General features: G+C 42.7%; 2 protein-coding genes across 5 annotated transcripts in view; one reads left to right on the top strand and one right to left on the bottom strand.

Moving 5' to 3' along the window:
* wdtc1 (WD and tetratricopeptide repeats 1) overlaps nt 1-1,453 on the bottom strand; it is a 15,809-nt gene extending 14,356 nt beyond the window's left edge. Inside the window, exon 1 of one of the 2 annotated variants that reach the window (XM_063199031.1) lies at nt 1,214-1,453. The gene's annotated coding sequence lies outside the window, so the exon portion shown is untranslated. Of the gene's footprint in view, nt 1-700; nt 1,185-1,213 lie in introns of those variants that run through there. The other variant, XM_063199032.1, reaches the window with a different exon arrangement.
* LOC134449207 (tRNA selenocysteine 1-associated protein 1-like) lies at nt 385-16,904 on the top strand. Of its 3 annotated transcripts, none has more exons than XM_063199035.1 (7): nt 385-601; nt 9,155-9,252; nt 10,406-10,505; nt 11,698-11,750; nt 12,265-12,454; nt 14,580-14,700; nt 15,764-16,904. In XM_063199035.1, exons 2-7 carry the CDS (start codon nt 9,167-9,169, stop codon nt 15,895-15,897), a joined length of 684 nt encoding a protein of 227 aa, XP_063055105.1. In that variant the 5' UTR covers nt 385-601; nt 9,155-9,166; the 3' UTR covers nt 15,898-16,904. The 3 variants fall into 3 exon arrangements, with proteins under 3 accessions (XP_063055105.1, XP_063055104.1, XP_063055103.1); XM_063199034.1 differs by lacking the exon at nt 385-601 and adding an exon at nt 7,908-8,011 and having other exon boundaries at nt 12,268-12,454; XM_063199033.1 differs by lacking the exon at nt 385-601 and adding an exon at nt 7,908-8,011.

Genomic DNA, 16,904 nt, shown 5'->3' with positions numbered 1-16,904 from the left:
ACAGAACCTAGGTGCTACAGGTGACGAACTAGCTCTCTGAGGAAGCCCTAGTTTTCTCTTAACGGTTCACGCCTCACAGGGAACCCAAGGTACTTCAAGGAACTTCTGGAGTGTGTAGGAACGTGTGCAAAGGTTTTCTGATAAAACTTCTAGATCAAGTTCTAAATGCCACAGCAGTGACAGCACCTTTCACACCATTAGATCACATTCTGGTCACATTACGTCGTATTCCTGTGTCACACTCTACAGCTGCACCTGCCAGACACCTGCTACGAGAAGAGGCCTCCGGAATCTTCTTCTCTACTGACATCGACCACTAAGACCGGTGGCAATCGATTAGGTGCTCCCTAATTAACGAACAGGCAGTCAAGGATGCGAAGTTAACAACGATGCATTATTTCAGCTACTTCATGCCCATCTAGGGCACACTTAGACAAGCGTTCGGTGAGGAGAGGCTCAGTTCGCAACGCTAGAAGACGATACCATTAGGCTAGAACAAGAGGCCGAAAGGCACGACGGCACACATAGCAATTATTGTTTACTTGGGAAAGTTTACAGCTGCAGCTAGCTGGCATGACAACAACCACTGTGACTGCTACATGTAAGCCAAGCCCCAACACACTCGCTGGTCATAACAATTCCACTTTGCTGTAATTGTTATCTACCCCATTTGCGACATATAGCCTATCATTTGCATTACCATCAATCTTGGTTGCGTTTCGCGTTGATGTTACCCGATGGTTACCACTGACGAGAAGATGATTAGAGTATAAAATTGGTCTGACTGCTTGAACTTAGTTTGTACGCCTAGTACACTGACGAAGTTGATTTTATTGAGGCAGAGAATGGGAGCTCGAGGTCAAATAACATTGGCAGCGCTTGCTGTGAAGAACATTCGCGAGAGTTGTTAGCAAAGTTATCTTGCTAACTGTGCAAGTGCAAGGTGATTATTTCGCGAAAATAGTTCAGGTAGATGGTGTTATGTTAGCCACCAGGCTAGCTACCGTTGACAAGCAAGCTATAAGCTAACCTTGTTTATGTTAGCCATGGACAGAACCACGTAGCTTTCTGCTATTTTAACAAGGGCGAACACCGATCAGTCTGCATTTTAATCTGATGACGACACTGGCAAATACGACGACAGTCCATACTGCTGAACTTTTTTCATTCCCTGGCTATCTAGCTGGAGTTAGCCAGTCGATTTGCCACTTACCTGTGAATCTGGCCTAGATGGTGTCGGTGGACCGTGGCAAGCCACACATTACAAAAACCATCAACAGAGACGAAACTGCGTTGTCCACAATCTAAAGGGACAAAGTCCCACAAGCATACGAAACTGGCTGTAAACTGAAATCTGACATAGTTGGGTTTTATATACGAAAACACAGCTGACAGTCTACTGTCTCCATCATATTTACAAGAGATGATATCATATTACCATTCCTGCTTTGATCAAAATGTGAAGCCACTACAAGTCTAGCGACCCCTGCTGCTGGTGGTGGGATACTGCAACAAAGTGGAGGTCCTCTAACGCAGAGTTTCTCAACTGGTGGGTCGTGACCCAAAAGGGGGTCGCGGAGGGGTCATGGCTGGGTCGCAGAGCCATGGTGTAAAAAATAATAATAATAATAATAATTCATTGATTCGCTAAAAAAACTAAAAAACATCCAACTTTTCCTGCAACAATTTACAACTTTCATTTTGATAGGCGATTGAACTTGTGTCATCTGTCGTCATAGATAAAATCAGAATGTTTATGCGCTATAGTAGCGTGCAACCAGTCATTCGAGTATCGCTAAAAAAATTGGGTCGCGACTGAATGAGATTGGAAAATGGTGGGTCCCAAGACTGTTCCAGTTGAGAACCACTGCTCTAACGTGTGTGTGTGTGCGCGCGCGCGCGAGAGAGAGAGAGAGAGAGAGAGAGAGAGAGAGAGAGAGAGAGAGAGAGAGAGAGAGAGAGAGTTGTATGTAGAGTGAGCTATAGCCTACAATGGATGTGTGTAAAATCTTGTATGTATCGTCTTCTGTATTTATGAAGGCCTATGTACTTGGCACTTAATTTCCCCCTGGGATCAATAAATGAGACTCTCCTCTAATCTTCTTTGGAGACAACTGATACAAACATTTGAAAATATAGTGTGAGTTGTACGTTGCCATTCTTTATTGTAGGCATGGCCCACACAGTAGGCTACAGTGAGATTTAAAACCGCACTGAAGCACACAGTGCAATGTGTGAAAGTGGAAATGTTTTACTTAAAAAACATGAAACTTCTTTTTTTTTAAATATTTTTTAGGGGCTTTTATGCCTTTATTTGACAGGACAGTCGAAGATGGTGACAGGAAGCGAATGGGACAGAGAGACAGGGGAGGATCGGGATATGACTCGAACCGGGGTCCCCGGGGGTGGGCTTGCAAGCCCAAATGTGGGGGGCTTAGCGCGCTGCGCCACAGCGCCCCCCCCCTTGAAACTTCTTTGAGATTAAAAAAAAAAAAAATACACCCACTAAATTACACAGATACAACAGATGAAACTGACTTGAAGAGCAAAGGCCTACTGAGAGGTAGGCTATCAGTGAAAAAAAGTCCAGGTGAGTCCAAGAAGCAAGCAGCAAATGTGGTAAAGGCAGTGTCTTTGCAAATATCAGTTATAGCATTGTGCAAATTTGAGTTCAGTATGTTGACACACCGGAAAGCTCTGCCTCTGAGTCTTCATTTTGGCCAGGACGTGTAATGCCTGCTAGAAGGCAACAGGTTGAAGATTAAAACTGTGATGGTCCTTATTGCACTGAGACAGTGGGAGGTGTAGGCCTACTTGCACTATATATTTCAGATGTTTGTATTGCATCAGTTGTCGTTATAGGTCAATGTAAGGTGATGCGTAAGGAATTTGGAGGAAGAGGTTGTGATAGGTGTTCTAGTCCAGTAAGAATGTCTAACCTACGGGTATCCACATATCTGATGCTTTAGTTCAGGGGTCCCCAAACTTTTTTCTCTGGGGGCCACATTATCGTTCCTGACTGTGATCAGGGGTCGGGATCAATTATGTGGGCTGTATACAAACCCCAACTCCGGTGAAGTTGGGACGTTTGGTAAACAGTGAATAAAATAAAAATGCTATCATTTTCAAAACATTCAATGTATTCATTAGATGGAGAATAGTGAAAAGACAACATATTAAGTGTTAAAACCGAGAAAAAATATTGTTTTGGGGGACATATGTACTCATTTCTAATTTGATAAATCCAACACGTCTCAAAAGAGTTGGGAAGGGGACAATAAATGGCAGCAAATGTCGAGGAAGACTAAAAACAGTTGTCAACTTCCAAAGGGTCCAAAAACAACTGCCACCACTGACCATCGATGGCGATGCTGTGGAGAGAGTGAGCAGCACCAAGTTCCTTGGAGTGCACATCAGCGACGACCTCTCTTGGACCACCAACACTACATCACTGGCGAAGAAGGCCCATCAGCGTCTCTACTTCCTGCGCAAACTAAAGAAGGCAAGTGCTACACCCTCCATCATGACAACATTCTACAGAGGAACCATAGAGAGCGTCGTGTCCAACTGCATCACAGTGTGGGGAGGAAGCTGCACGGAGAAAAACAGGAAGACACTCCAGCGTGTTGTGAACACAGCGAAGAAGATCATTGGAGTACCACTCCCCTCCCTGCAGGACATTTACACCACACGCCTCACCCGGAAAGCACTGATGATCATCAAAGACACAAGCCACCCTGCACACAAACTGTTCAGCCTCCTGCCCTCTGGAAAGAGATACAGGCGCCTCCGTTCCCGTACCACCAGGCTGGCGAGCAGCACAATGCACCAAGCGATCAAGATGCTGAACACTCAACCCACTCTCCCTCCACTGTCAGCCTCTAGCCAGCAAGGCCACTGACAACCCCCCCCCCCATCCCCCACCACCATATCTGCGACTGAACATTCCACCTGCACTACTATACTTGTGACTGAACTTTCAACCTGCACTAACTCAAAACATGCGCACACACACACACACACACACACACACACACACACACACACACACACACACACACACACACACACACACACACACACACACACTGCACTTTCTGCACTAAACCCAAACATACACACACTGACACACACTGACACACACACACACACACACACACACACACACACAGACACACGAACACACACACAGACGCACACCGCACCTTCTACCTGCACTAAACACATACACACACACACACACACACACACACACACACACACACACACACACACACACACACACACACACACACACACACACACACACACTGCTGCCGGTGTACTTGACAGACCTTTTTAATATTTATTTTTCTTCAAAATGCTACTATTACCATGTCAGAACGCTATAAAGGACTTTTTTAGGAAAAGCACAAAAGCACAACAATACCTCTTAATGTATGTCCTCTACAAGTCTTCTGTTGTCCAGTCTTGCACTTTAAATGTCTGTAGGAGCACTGTCTATGTCCATACTGTCTTAAGTCCATGTATAAGTACTGTCTATGTCTATACTGTCTATGTCCTTACCTAGATTAGTCTATGTCTGTATGGGAAAGCAAGAAATGTAATTTCAAATTCTTTGTATGACCAGTGCATGTAAAGAAATTGACAATAAAACCTACTTGACTTGACTTGAAAAACAAAACAAAAGACAACTTAACAGTTAAATACATTAACCGATGAGTAGGGCTGGGCGATATGGAAAAAAAAAACAATATCACGATATGGATTACTTTATATCACGATAACGATATATATATCACGATATAGCACAATTACATACGTTTTCAGTTATTCTCTTTATTTGCTCTTTATTTTTTCATGTCGCAAAACAACATTTCTTTAAAATGGATCTTTTTATTCTTATTTTTCCAGTTACATTAACTTATGGTGTTTATTGTGTCAACATGAAATGTAATTAAATGATATTCAATTGTATAAATTTGATAAAAATTACTATCACGATATAAACGATATAGGAGAAAGGTCACGATATACACTTTTATATCACAATAACGATATATATCATCATATTGCCCAGCCCTACCGATGAGATGATTTTATATTAAAAACAGTGTTAATTCCTATCTTGGACATGATTTCACCAGCTTAAATGGTGGGTGTATTCCTTGTCATGTTTTGCCATGTTTTCCCTTCTGTAGTGCTTACAGTGTGACAGGTCTTGACCAAAAGCCCACCATTTTATCACCTGCTGGTCCTTATGATGGAGCCAAACTGTTAAAACATAGTAGAGAATGCAATTTGACCTTATTATGTGGCAGTAATCGAAGATCTCCCTTCAAAATATAATGCATGAGTGGCTTTTCATGCTATTTAAAATTCATTTATACCATTCAGCACTGTATTTAACTCTACAGATGAGTGAGAACATCTTAACCAATGCACTACTGCACCCGCATGCCATCATGGAGGCTGACTTTTGAAGTTAGCACTAACACAAGTTGGATGGTCCATTTTCACTGTAGCACAGGATGTGCAATGCTCTAGTATTGTCAAAAAGAATGGACTTCTACAACTTCTGCTGACTTCTGTAAGCAAAGGACAGTTTCCCATGTCTTCTGGGTCTATTTCAAGTGAGCTCAGGTGCTTAGGAGAATGTTACACCCCTGTATCATTTGCACGCATTAAGCATTCTTAATATGGTCAATTTTCAATAGCTCTAGCACTCCAGGAATTAGAGTGAGACTACAGCCAATATATATTTCATGATGTTATGAACCTATACAATGATTTTAGTAACAAAAATATGTCTTATATACACTCAATCGTGGTAAATCAAAGGGAATTCAAAAATGTATGTAATAACTATGGTAATTATTCCCTTTGCATCTTCAATTCTGAGTGACTCAGCCTCTCTGTGATGATCTTATACCTGGACACCTATATTGTCCGTCAGTACAATTCATTTTGAAATGTTCTTCTTTGTTGTTTTATCTTATTTGGATGTTTACTAAATTTCACTGATCCCCGTCCCAACTTATTTGAGACGTGTTGGATTTATCAAATTAAAAATGAGTACATATGTCCCCCAAAAGAATATTTTTTCTCGGTTTTAACACTTACTATGTTGTCTTTTCACTATTCTCCATCTAATGAATAGATTGAATGTTTTGAAAATGATAGCATTTTGATTTTATTCACTGTTTACCAAACGTCCCAACTTCACCGGAGTTGGGGTTTGTACTTGGCCACTGCCTGTTATAGCCATAATTTCTAGCATGGCAATCGCCATTACACGCTGAAGACGGGCTCTGCCCGAAACGTCCGTAGTCGAATAAACAGAGAAAAATCTGAAGAGTGCTGTCCTTCGCTTCCTTCATTCATAATTTCTAGCACAAAATAGCTCATCATTACACATAATTTGCAAAAGAAGTGAGTGAGTACATCACATGTTTTTCAATTTGAAATACCACAGGTATTCCTTTTAATTTACAAAAAACATGTGAAAATAGCAAGGAAAGGTTAGAAACATATGGTGATTGACAGTTTAGGAGTGATACAATAGAAATGGTAGGCCTGTTTATATTACAGTGAGATGAGAAATCAAGACAAGAAACTTCTGGTGATTCACACTAAGTTAGTGAAAATTAAACTGTAGGAAGGCCTGTTGATTAATATATTTCATCTTTTTTTCTGTGAGGATTGCTTCTTTGGGCCAGTTCAAATGGTGAGATGCAGAGAGGTGGAGGGCCGGTCAAAGGGGCCTGGCGGGCCGCATCCGCCCCCGGGCCTTAGTTTGGGGACCCCTGCTTTAGTTGGACTGTTTTAATTTAGGCCTACATACCTGTCTATATTTGTGTGTGGGGGGGGAGATTTTGTGCTGAGGCGGTAAATGTTGAGATGGGATAAATGCAGGCAGCCGTGACCTAGTGATAGGGAGTTGGTCTTTCAATCTGGGGGTTGTAGGTTCAAATCCCACCTGACCTCTCCCTACACATCCATGGCTGAAGTGCCCTTGAGCAAAGCACCTGACCCCACAGTCCAGGAAGACTAACTAATAGCCATGAACAATAATCATGGTGGGTGGTTTTTGGATTTAAAAAAGCTGTGTAATGCAAAAGTCTATAAATAATGTTGGCCTAATGTTGCTTTTTAAAAAAAGTGCTGGTGTGGTTGGCATTGTGTGTCCGGTCAGACATACTGGAAAACACTGAGGTATGGGAGATAGTTCTGAAACCGAAATAGAGCAACTCAGGGGGGGAAAACAAACAGTGAACATATTGGTGTTTGTCCCACATGTTATGCCTCTTCTTCTGAGAGAAATTTTCAAATGTAGACCTATAATTTCTCACAAAAGGAGAGATGATGTTTTACTGCTATTTTAGCCGTCATTGTTGAGAAGAACAGCAGCCCAACAACAAGGCGGTCACTGATGCCATATGGGCACAACTTCATGCAATAAAAATAGGCCTACATAAATAAATATACAAACAGATAAGTAAATCAAATGTAAAAAAAGACATGCCGTTTCTTTCTGATGTAGAACTATACCACTACTATGGACAGTAACTTTCAGAGTGAGAGTAGGCCTACATTTTAGAGTGAAGAGCCTGAAAGTACAGTAGAAGCAAAGATTTTCTATTCTAATCTGCATTTAGAACGTCTCTGGTAGAAGTAGAAGTAGGCCTATTCATATGTTGTAATTAAGGGTAGTCTACTTCTACTTTATACAACTCTGCTTGAAAGATAATGTAGCACGTCGTAAGGGCTGTGATGACAGCACTCAACATGCATGCCTTTATTTTGGAGAAAAAAACTCGTCACTGTCAACATTGTTTAGATTCTGTCCAATAACGTTGCCGCTTGTATCACTCTCTCGACCAATTAGGATGTGTTTTGATTTTCCCTCTTGGCTACCCAGTAACCACCACATGCAACCTGCAGCCAGGTTCAGTTCGAAACCAGCTAGTATAATTTATTTACAGTAATGACTTGTTTGTGGATGGGCAATGTAAGTATTTATTTTACAGCAATGTTTATCAGTACGGCATAAACGTCCATAAAGTTAGCTTCTGTGTGAGATGTTATACTGCTTGTAGATGGTCCGAGAATTGTATAGCTAGTTTATGTAACTCACACTAGCCAACGATTTTGAGTAAATTAGCCATACACATGTTAACCTGTCCACAAGCGCATCATAACTATCATTGGTTTAAACTGCTTTATGCGACGAACACTGTTGATGCTGAGATGGTTTGCTGTCACCTGTCGATAAAGCGTTTGTCTTAAGGGCTCTGCATACTTCACGTGCGCACTTTGTCGCGAGTGGCGCGAGAACCATTAATGACGTCATCACTTGCGACAGACTATTCATACTTCAAAAGCGCCTTGCTCGCATTGTCGGAAGTGCCCTCTGCTGTTCATGAGAGAAACGGCAGTATTTTTCGCAACTCGCAGCGTGAGTTCTACTGATGTATAAAATAGAAAGCCAAACACGGCTGCTGTAGGGCTACTGAACGTCTGACTTGTGACTTACCACATTGAAACATATATTTTTTGTTGTAGCCTACATTGCCAGATAATTCCAAGACCATGTGAGAGCATTGTTCTGGCGGCAGAATTTATAAATAGATCGCCGAACACAACGTGCTTCTGAACAAAGTAAACAATTGTTTCACTGAACAACATTTAAGAGAGAAGATAAAATAACTCTCTGACATTTTATTATCCTCAAAATGATGCAGGATCCATTCTGTAGTAGCCTACAGTAGTTGTAGCCTCTCTTCGCAACTCCTGCTTTGTCTGCCTATCTGCGTGGTCGCTGGTGGCGCACGACAAGTTAGAAAAATCCTCGTGTGCACGACGTGGCGACACGCGCCGAATTTTGAGCTTACGACGGGGGGCGTGTCGAAATTTTAGGTCACGTGACGGCGCGCGCGCCATCGTCGTGAGTGAAGTATGAAGGAGACTAGCACCACTCACGACTAGTATGAATCCCCCTTTAGATGTCTGTAAGTCGCTGTCGTGGCGGCTAATGTTGTGGTAGCTACTGTTTGGCTTTTGGTTTGTTGATTCATGCAGCTGCGGCGATGTTGCATTGGTGGTTCTGTAGTCTTCTTTCAGACAGTTCACTTCACAACTCTTCTCTTTGCAGCTCGAGCCCTACATGGACGAGAAATTCATATCTCGTGCCTTTGCCACAATGGGAGAACTGGCTGTGAACGTTCGGATAATCCGAAATAAAACGAACTGGTAAGAACAGACAGGGCGTTATAGCCTACTCGACTCTGAATACCTGAGATGGGAAGCTACGGTATTTCAAAAAGCAGGTTTAATTGCTTGCCTTAAGGGCTCTGCATACTCCACCCTCTATGCTTCACGTGCGCACTTTGTCGCGAGTGGCGCGAGAACCATTAATGACGTCATCACTTGCGACAGACTATTCATACTTCAAAAGCGCCTTGCTCGCATTGTCGGAAGTGCCCTCTGCTGTTCATGAGAGAAACGGCAGTATTTTTCGCAACTCGCAGCGTGAGTTCTACTGATGTATAAAATAGAAAGCCAAACACGGCTGCTGTAGGGCTACTGAACGTCTGACTTGTGACTTACCACATTGAAACATATATTTTTTGTTGTAGCCTACATTGCCAGATAATTCCAAGACCATGTGAGAGCATTGTTCTGGCGGCAGAATTTATAAATAGATCGCCGTGCTTCTGAACAAAGTAAACAATTGTTTCACTGAACAACATTTAAGAGAGAAGATAAAATAACTCTCTGACATTTTATTATCCTCAAAATGATGCAGGATCCATTCTGTAGTAGCCTACAGTAGTTGTAGCCTCTCTTCGCAACTCCTGCTTTGTCTGCCTATCTGCGTGGTCGCTGGTGGCGCACGACAAGTTAGAAAAATCCTCGTGTGCACGACGTGGCGACACGCGCCGAATTTTGAGCTTACGACGGGGGGCGTGTCGAAATTTTAGGTCACGTGACGGCGCGCGCCATCGTCGTGAGTGAAGTATGAAGGAGACTAGCACCACTCACGACTAGTATGAATCCCCCTTTAGTCTGTTTAACTCTGAGTAAGAGGTAACTGTAGCAATAGAAGAGGCCTATGGCTTTGTTATGATTGAGGGCTAGGTTATGCTTCTATTATTCTAGGCTTCTGTTAACAAGTTTACAAAATATCTATTACACAACACCCTCCGCTTTAATTTAGCTGGGTTATGGCCTACTAACTTCCACCTTTTTGTAATGTGTCCCATCCCATGTATACAGTAAAATGTATGCAAACCTAATACACTTAAAGGACAACTCAGTTTTCTGTTTGAGTAAGTGTAATTTCAACTTGGTCCCTGCAAAATTATACATTAACTGATAATTGTTGGTGGTGATTCTTGTGCAGGGGTGCAGCAGGCTACTGTTTTGTGGAGTTCCCAGATGAAGCCACAGCTGAAAGGTGCCTACGGAAGATCAACGGGAGGTTGATCCCTGGTGCCACCCCGGTTAGTATTACATTACATTACATTGCATTTGGCAGACGCTTTATAACCAAAGCTACTTATTATTGAGGACATAATCATAGCCAACATCACTAGCAGATACAAAATGCACTGGAAGTATATAGAACAAGTGCAAATGCAAAGAAGGGTGAGTTGGTTTTTTTTTTTTTTTAAGTGAAGTAGAGTACGCACACACACATACACGTCATGTCAAGAGTCTGGCCTGGGACTAGGGCAGCTCAGCAGTGTAATAGATAGTCACGAAAGAGTGAGTCTTTACTTGCAGCTTGAAAGCCGAAAGAGATGTGCTTAGTTTTGCTGCCTCTAGGAGACCGTTCCACCACAGGGGAACAACAACAGAGAGCAGTCTTGACTGGGAGTACCTAGAGCGAGCAGGTGGCAGAGCCAGACGGCTTGTGCTGGAGGAGCACAGTTCTCTTCCAGCAACATAAGGCCAGGCAACTCAGTGCACACTTTTTTTTTTTTAAACACAACAAAAACACACACACTTTACACGTGTGTTTGTACCTAGCAACATGATTCGACAGCCTATTCTATCTTTGTCAGTAGCTGTGCTGCTGAGGTTTTTTTTCTTTTCCTTTTTTTTCTAAGTTGCAATTGGTCGTCTTGCCTGTAATGTATTTTTGTGTTTGATTGTTTTTCTCTCGAAATGGATGTTGCTATACAAATGTGAGGATGTACTTTACATTTCAAAGTATACATTTGCTATAAGAATGCAAGATGTCTGGAAACAAAGGAAAATGCACTCCGTACTTCTGGTGTTGACACTGGTGCAACCAGACTAGGACAGGGCATACAGTTAAAAAAGAGGTAGCTGGTGCAGCATGGATGTGTTCTTTTTACTTTACTTTTTTTTTTTTTAACTTTATAGGTGAAACAGCTCTCTTTTTTTAATGTAATGTACATTTCTCAAAAGCCAGACTTAAACTACACAACTGTTGGCCCGATTCTCGGCTGCAAACCCTGAAAGCTGACCACAAATCGTAGATATTAAACGCTGATATTTATGACTCAAAATAGAGTCTGGTATTGTTTTGGTATTTGTGATAGGAGATCAACTTGACAGTTGCAATTATCTTTATGTGTGCAGTGCAACCCGACGTCAAAATCTGATCGTTTTTTTAAGTCATGTAGTTTAAGCTCAGCTTAAGAACCATTTATGTTCTCTCCACAGCCAAGGAAGTTCAAGCTGAATTACGCTACCTATGGAAGCAGAGGAGAGACAAGGTACTTAACTGTATTTGCATTGACACACATCCTATCACACATCTTCCCACTTCAGAAGCACCAATGAGATGTATTTTCTTACTGTGATTTATTACACCGGGCACAGTTTCACTCTGAAACAGAAGGTGTCTCTCGATCTCTCTGTCTCTCATTCTACCTATTAATTTTTCTGCATCTCGTTCTGTCTTTCGCTCTTGTCTATTGTTCATACGATGCACTGCACCACTTATGCTCTTTGGGGTCTCTCAAACAATGCAGCGGCCAACTGAAAGTCACAAGATAAGTGTCCATCTCTCTCACCCGTCAGACATGTAGCAGCAGGGCTTGGGTGAGGGACTCTGCCATGAGAGTCAGTCTGTCAACTGTCGGTTGTTGTGTAAGGGTACGTCTTCATCTCCGAACATGAGAAACTTTTGGCTTTCAGGAGCTGCTTTAACGCAACATATTGATGGGGGTTTGTGTGTATCTGTGTATGTGTATGTGTGTGTGTGTGTGTGTGTTTGCTTTTCTATAGCAGCAGAGGCAGAGGTGGCTACACAGACAACAGCTACAGCCAACCTTACTCCTACAATGACAACCAGTACTACCCGCCTGCGCCGCCCTACCCCCAGCAGTACCCAGACTACTACTCAAGCTGGGGCTACAACCAGAGCACAGGAGGCTACAATGGATACGACTACAGCCAGTTTAACTACACTGAGCCGGTACGGTACATTACATCCAGATTATCTTTAACATAACTGGAGAGAGTCACAAAGTCTCACCCTCCATATAAGGTAATGACCAGAGCTGGGCTTGTACAGAGCCATGGAAATCAGAGTTGTGACAACCCGGGTACCCAAAAGTAGATTTGCCACTTGCTTCAATGTAGATTGAATCAGTACCCGGAAGCGGCTTTCTTTCCATAGACTTAAGGGGGATTCATACTTGGCTTGACTGGCGCTAGCCTCCTTCATACTTCACTCGCGACCTCACTCGTGACCCAAAATGACGTCACACGCCGTGGCGCGAGCTGCCGTGGCGCGAGCTGCCGTGGCGCGACGTTGTGCACCCCACATTTTTTGTAACTTGTCGTGCGCCACCAGCGACCATGCAGGTAGGCAGACAAAGCAGGAGTTACGAAGAGAGGCTACAACTACTGTAGGCTACTACAGAATGGATCCGGCATCATTTTGAGGATAATAAAATGTCCTAGAGAGTTATTTTATCTTCTCTCTTAAATGTTGTTCAGTGAAACAATTGTTTACTTTGTTCAGAAGCACGTTGTGTTCGGCGATCTATTTATAAATTCTGCCGCCAGAACAATGCTCTCACATGGTCTTGGAATGATCTGGCAATGTAGTCTACAACAAAAAATATATGTTTCAATGTGGTAAGTCACAAGTCAGACGTTCAGTAGCCCTACAGCAGCCGTGTTTGGCTTTCTATTTTATACATCCGTAGAACTCACACTGCGAGTTGCGAAAGATACTGCCGTTTCTCTCATGAACAGCAGAGGGCACTTCCGACAATGCAAGCAAGGGCGCTTTTGAAGTATGAATAGTCTGGCGCAAGTGATGACGTCATTAATGGTTCTCGCGCCAAACGCGCCAAAGTGCGCACGTGAAGTATGCAGAGCCCTTAACACAGAACCACTACATACATTAACAAGCCAAAACTGACTACATTTGTGAGTAGTAACCAACAAGTATATGCTCTAGCAATTGGTTTATTTGTGATTAATTCGTTAAAATCAGTTGACATTACGTAATTCTGCGAGATAAGACCCATTTTAGGGTATGGCCTATACTTCACCATACTGTGGAATCCACTTCCTGGCACTAACAGAGCAGAAAGTGAGCTCCATGTGCAGCCCTGAGCCGTAGAAAAAGTGGAACTGAGGGGTTGTTGTGCCGAAAAGCGAGTCCCTGCCAGAACACGAGTGCCCTCATTGAAACCAATGGAAACCAATGACCGATTTTTCAGATACGTTTTACCCATTTTTGCAGACAAATCCGACACAATTTAAGATGGAAAGCCTATCAATAAAGCATCTGCATTCCTTCTGGAAGTACCACAAAGAGCTGGTTACAATTTCAGTATTATTTCCATAAAATAATCGAAGAATTGTCATAACAAATGTTACGGTTTCATTCAAATAGCTGATATTAAGTGGAGGACGAGTAATGTTTCATAATTAGTTCATTAGTTATGTAGTTCATTCTGCAAAAATTTGTATAATTTTCTCTCAAAAAATGTCATTGGTTTCAATGAGGGCACTCGTGTTCTGGCAGGGACTCGCTTTTCGGCACGACAGGGTCAATGGGTTACCTTGACTCCCTTATTAGATGGCTCTGGGCTTGTAAATAGACGCCTTGTTGAACACGGGTGGCTCTGAACCGATGTCAGCTGTGATTTAAATAGAGACGTATCTCCCAGTCCAGAATCAGATACTGGTGATCATGTACCTGCTGCTTGCCACATACTGTTTAACAAAAAGTTGTGGTGCCTCGTGAACGAGCATCCAAACGCCCTAAAATGCTACATCATTGGTTACCCAATAACATGAGCACGCATGAAAGCTCCATGATGTGCCATATTTGTAATGGCTGATGGATGGTAACTGACTGAAGCTAGTCTGTGGTTCCTTGACCCCCTCGACTTCCCCCTGGTGAGATGTGGGGTTCGATGCCCTGCTCAAAGGGTTGGCACTGAATGAAGGGTGTAGGTAGGGCAGTCCCACCAAGATTGTCCCCACTACCTCTTCTGACCCCAAACGTGTAGGAAGTCTATTCAGAAAGGAACAGTTTCAGAACCGTGTTAATAATCACCTTCCCTCTGTCACCACAGCCACCACAGTTGCCTGAAAAGGTTGAAAAAGTCGACAAAGAAAAAGTGGAGAAAGAGGACAACAAGAAAACGGAAGAGAACAACAACAGCAACCACCAGGAAGAGGAATCAATCAGTAAACGTGAGTTTAAAAAAATCTGATGTTTGTCCATTTTGTCCAGTTCTCAGTGTGGTTGCGTTCTTATGTTGCTTTTACACGTTTTGGATTAATGGTGAATACTAGTTCCTGTTTGCAACAGTTCATGAGTGCATACGCATGACGTAATCATGTGAATTAGGAAACAATTCTAATGGGACTTCCCCAGTCAAGAGTAACCTGAACTTTTGTTCCGATTAACACCACAGAAAAGTAATCCTTGTTTAGTACAAAATGTTAATGCTTTATGTGTTTACACCTTACAAAAGGGTTGGAGCAGATGTATACACTTTAAAGTTCAGGAAAATATGTTATCCACTTACATGTACCACTTACGTGTGTTTTGAAATGTTCATGTCCATGTGGGCATTATGTGTATTTATGCAAGCTACTTAACACCTTCATTTCCTTCCCGGGATCAATAAAGTTACTCTACTCTATGTGCTGTTTTTGTAGACATTTAAAAATCCTAATTTCTCACTCGTCTTCCACTTGATGTAATCAACAAATTACTAGTATTAGTATTCCCTCCTCCTATATTATCACTGCACTACAGCTCCTAGATTTTACTCAAAGAAAAGGCATTGATGTTCACAATGGGCAGCCACAGCATTATGGTTAGGGAAGTGGTCTTAAGATCAGAGAGTTGCAGGTTCGAATCCCATCCTTACCTCCTTACACTACATTAGGTCTTATTACCCAAATGAGGAGCCTTGTCTTTCTGATGGCTTATGAGAGCACCAGTGGTAGTAAATCAGAGGCGTCAATCCCAGGTTTGGAAAATAAAGATCCTGCCACAAATTTGACCCAACAACCTTTGAATCAGATCATCGTGATGAGCAGGACATCTAGACCAGTTATTCAGTGCCATCGCCTGTGTTGAAAGGAAGCTGTGGCTTTTTACTCCTCAACAGGGTTTTGGCACCTCTGATGTTTACAAAGCTCCAAATCACGTCAAACTGTTGATTATGAATGCTGTATTATTGTGAAATGGCTCCCCCTGCTGACCATTGTGTGTTTTTCGCATTGTGTGTTTTTCGCTCCACAGACGCCAGAGAGAAGTTTGACGTGGCTGCAGCCAACAGGCGATACATGGTGGACAGCGAGGAGCTGTATGACGCCCTCATAGAATGCCACTGGCCCACACAGAACACACTGGCGGACATTAGCAGTATGGCCTAGGTCTAATTGAAGCCCTCTCAGCCAGCCCCTTAACATTATGGACTGAAACTCCCGACACAAACTCTAGCCTTGCCTCATCCGGGCTCACTGGAACTAAAACCTTGTTGGTTGAAGTGGAGTGGAGTGGAAAGAAGATGCGCGCACACCATAATAGGTCATGTCATACCTATGTGTTTTCCTCACCTGTCACAGGAAGTGGCCAGTGGTGTGTGTGTGTGTGTGCGCGCACGCGTGTGTGTGAGAGAGAAAAATAAATGTCTTGGGACACAGTCCTCAGGAATAGAAGAAACAAGCGAAATAAACTGAACGTGAACAAGACTCCACATGTTATTTTCATGATGGGATATTGTTCATTGGCTGTTTTGTTTAAAACCATTCAGCAAGACCCTTTTTTAAGAGTGTTTCTCCTTATGCCCTGTAAATTGCTTTTATGATGTCGGTGCTAGAGTAACGGTGACTTGTCCATCTTGCTCTTGGCACTCCGTGTGGATATGTCGCGGTGGACATTTTTGATGGTGCAGAGATGGGATATTTGCACATGCTGTGACTCACTGTGTTAATGCCTGTACATGAACAAAGCCTACATGGGGCTTCAAATCCGGCCTGTGTCATTTTATATCTGTACTCCAACTCTCTGTACCCCTCATTGCCTTCCATAACCTTCACTGTCCTGACACCTCACCATCCGCCTCCTTTAAAGGGTAGTAGAGGGCAGAAAAAGATACAAGAGACATGTCAGTTTTTCTTCCACACTGACAGTCAAGTAGTTGTTGCAGCCACAGATCTAGAGGTCTTCTATTCAGATCTGTGGTTGCAACTGTATGAGCGTTGTTATGAGCAGTCAATCGGCCCTCCACATGGAAATTCCAAATGGAGCAATCTCCACAAATCAGCTTTGAGAGAGTTGACAGGCCATGGACATCTTATGAAGATTTATTTTCATTTTTCATTTTTTGGTATTGTAGAATTGCTTTTGAATTGACTGGGAATAAATATTCGAAAAGCGA

This window comes from Engraulis encrasicolus, chromosome 5 (assembly GCF_034702125.1).
Source record: "Engraulis encrasicolus isolate BLACKSEA-1 chromosome 5, IST_EnEncr_1.0, whole genome shotgun sequence".
NCBI classification, from domain to species: Eukaryota; Metazoa; Chordata; class Actinopteri; order Clupeiformes; family Engraulidae; genus Engraulis; species Engraulis encrasicolus.
Note: the sequence above shows the minus strand (reverse complement) of the source record. Positions and strands in the feature narration are given on the sequence as shown.

Bases quoted from the DNA above. Each gene is read 5' to 3' on its own strand.
- LOC134449207 (XM_063199033.1), top strand. From the start codon at position 7,988: ATGACTTGTTTGTGGATGGGCAAT. The intron at 11,751-12,264 runs GTACTTAACTGT...GCTTTTCTATAG, and splicing joins GGAAGCAGAGGAGAGACAAG to CAGCAGAGGCAGAGGTGGCT. The intron at 12,455-14,579 runs GTACGGTACATT...CTGTCACCACAG, and splicing joins AGTTTAACTACACTGAGCCG to CCACCACAGTTGCCTGAAAA.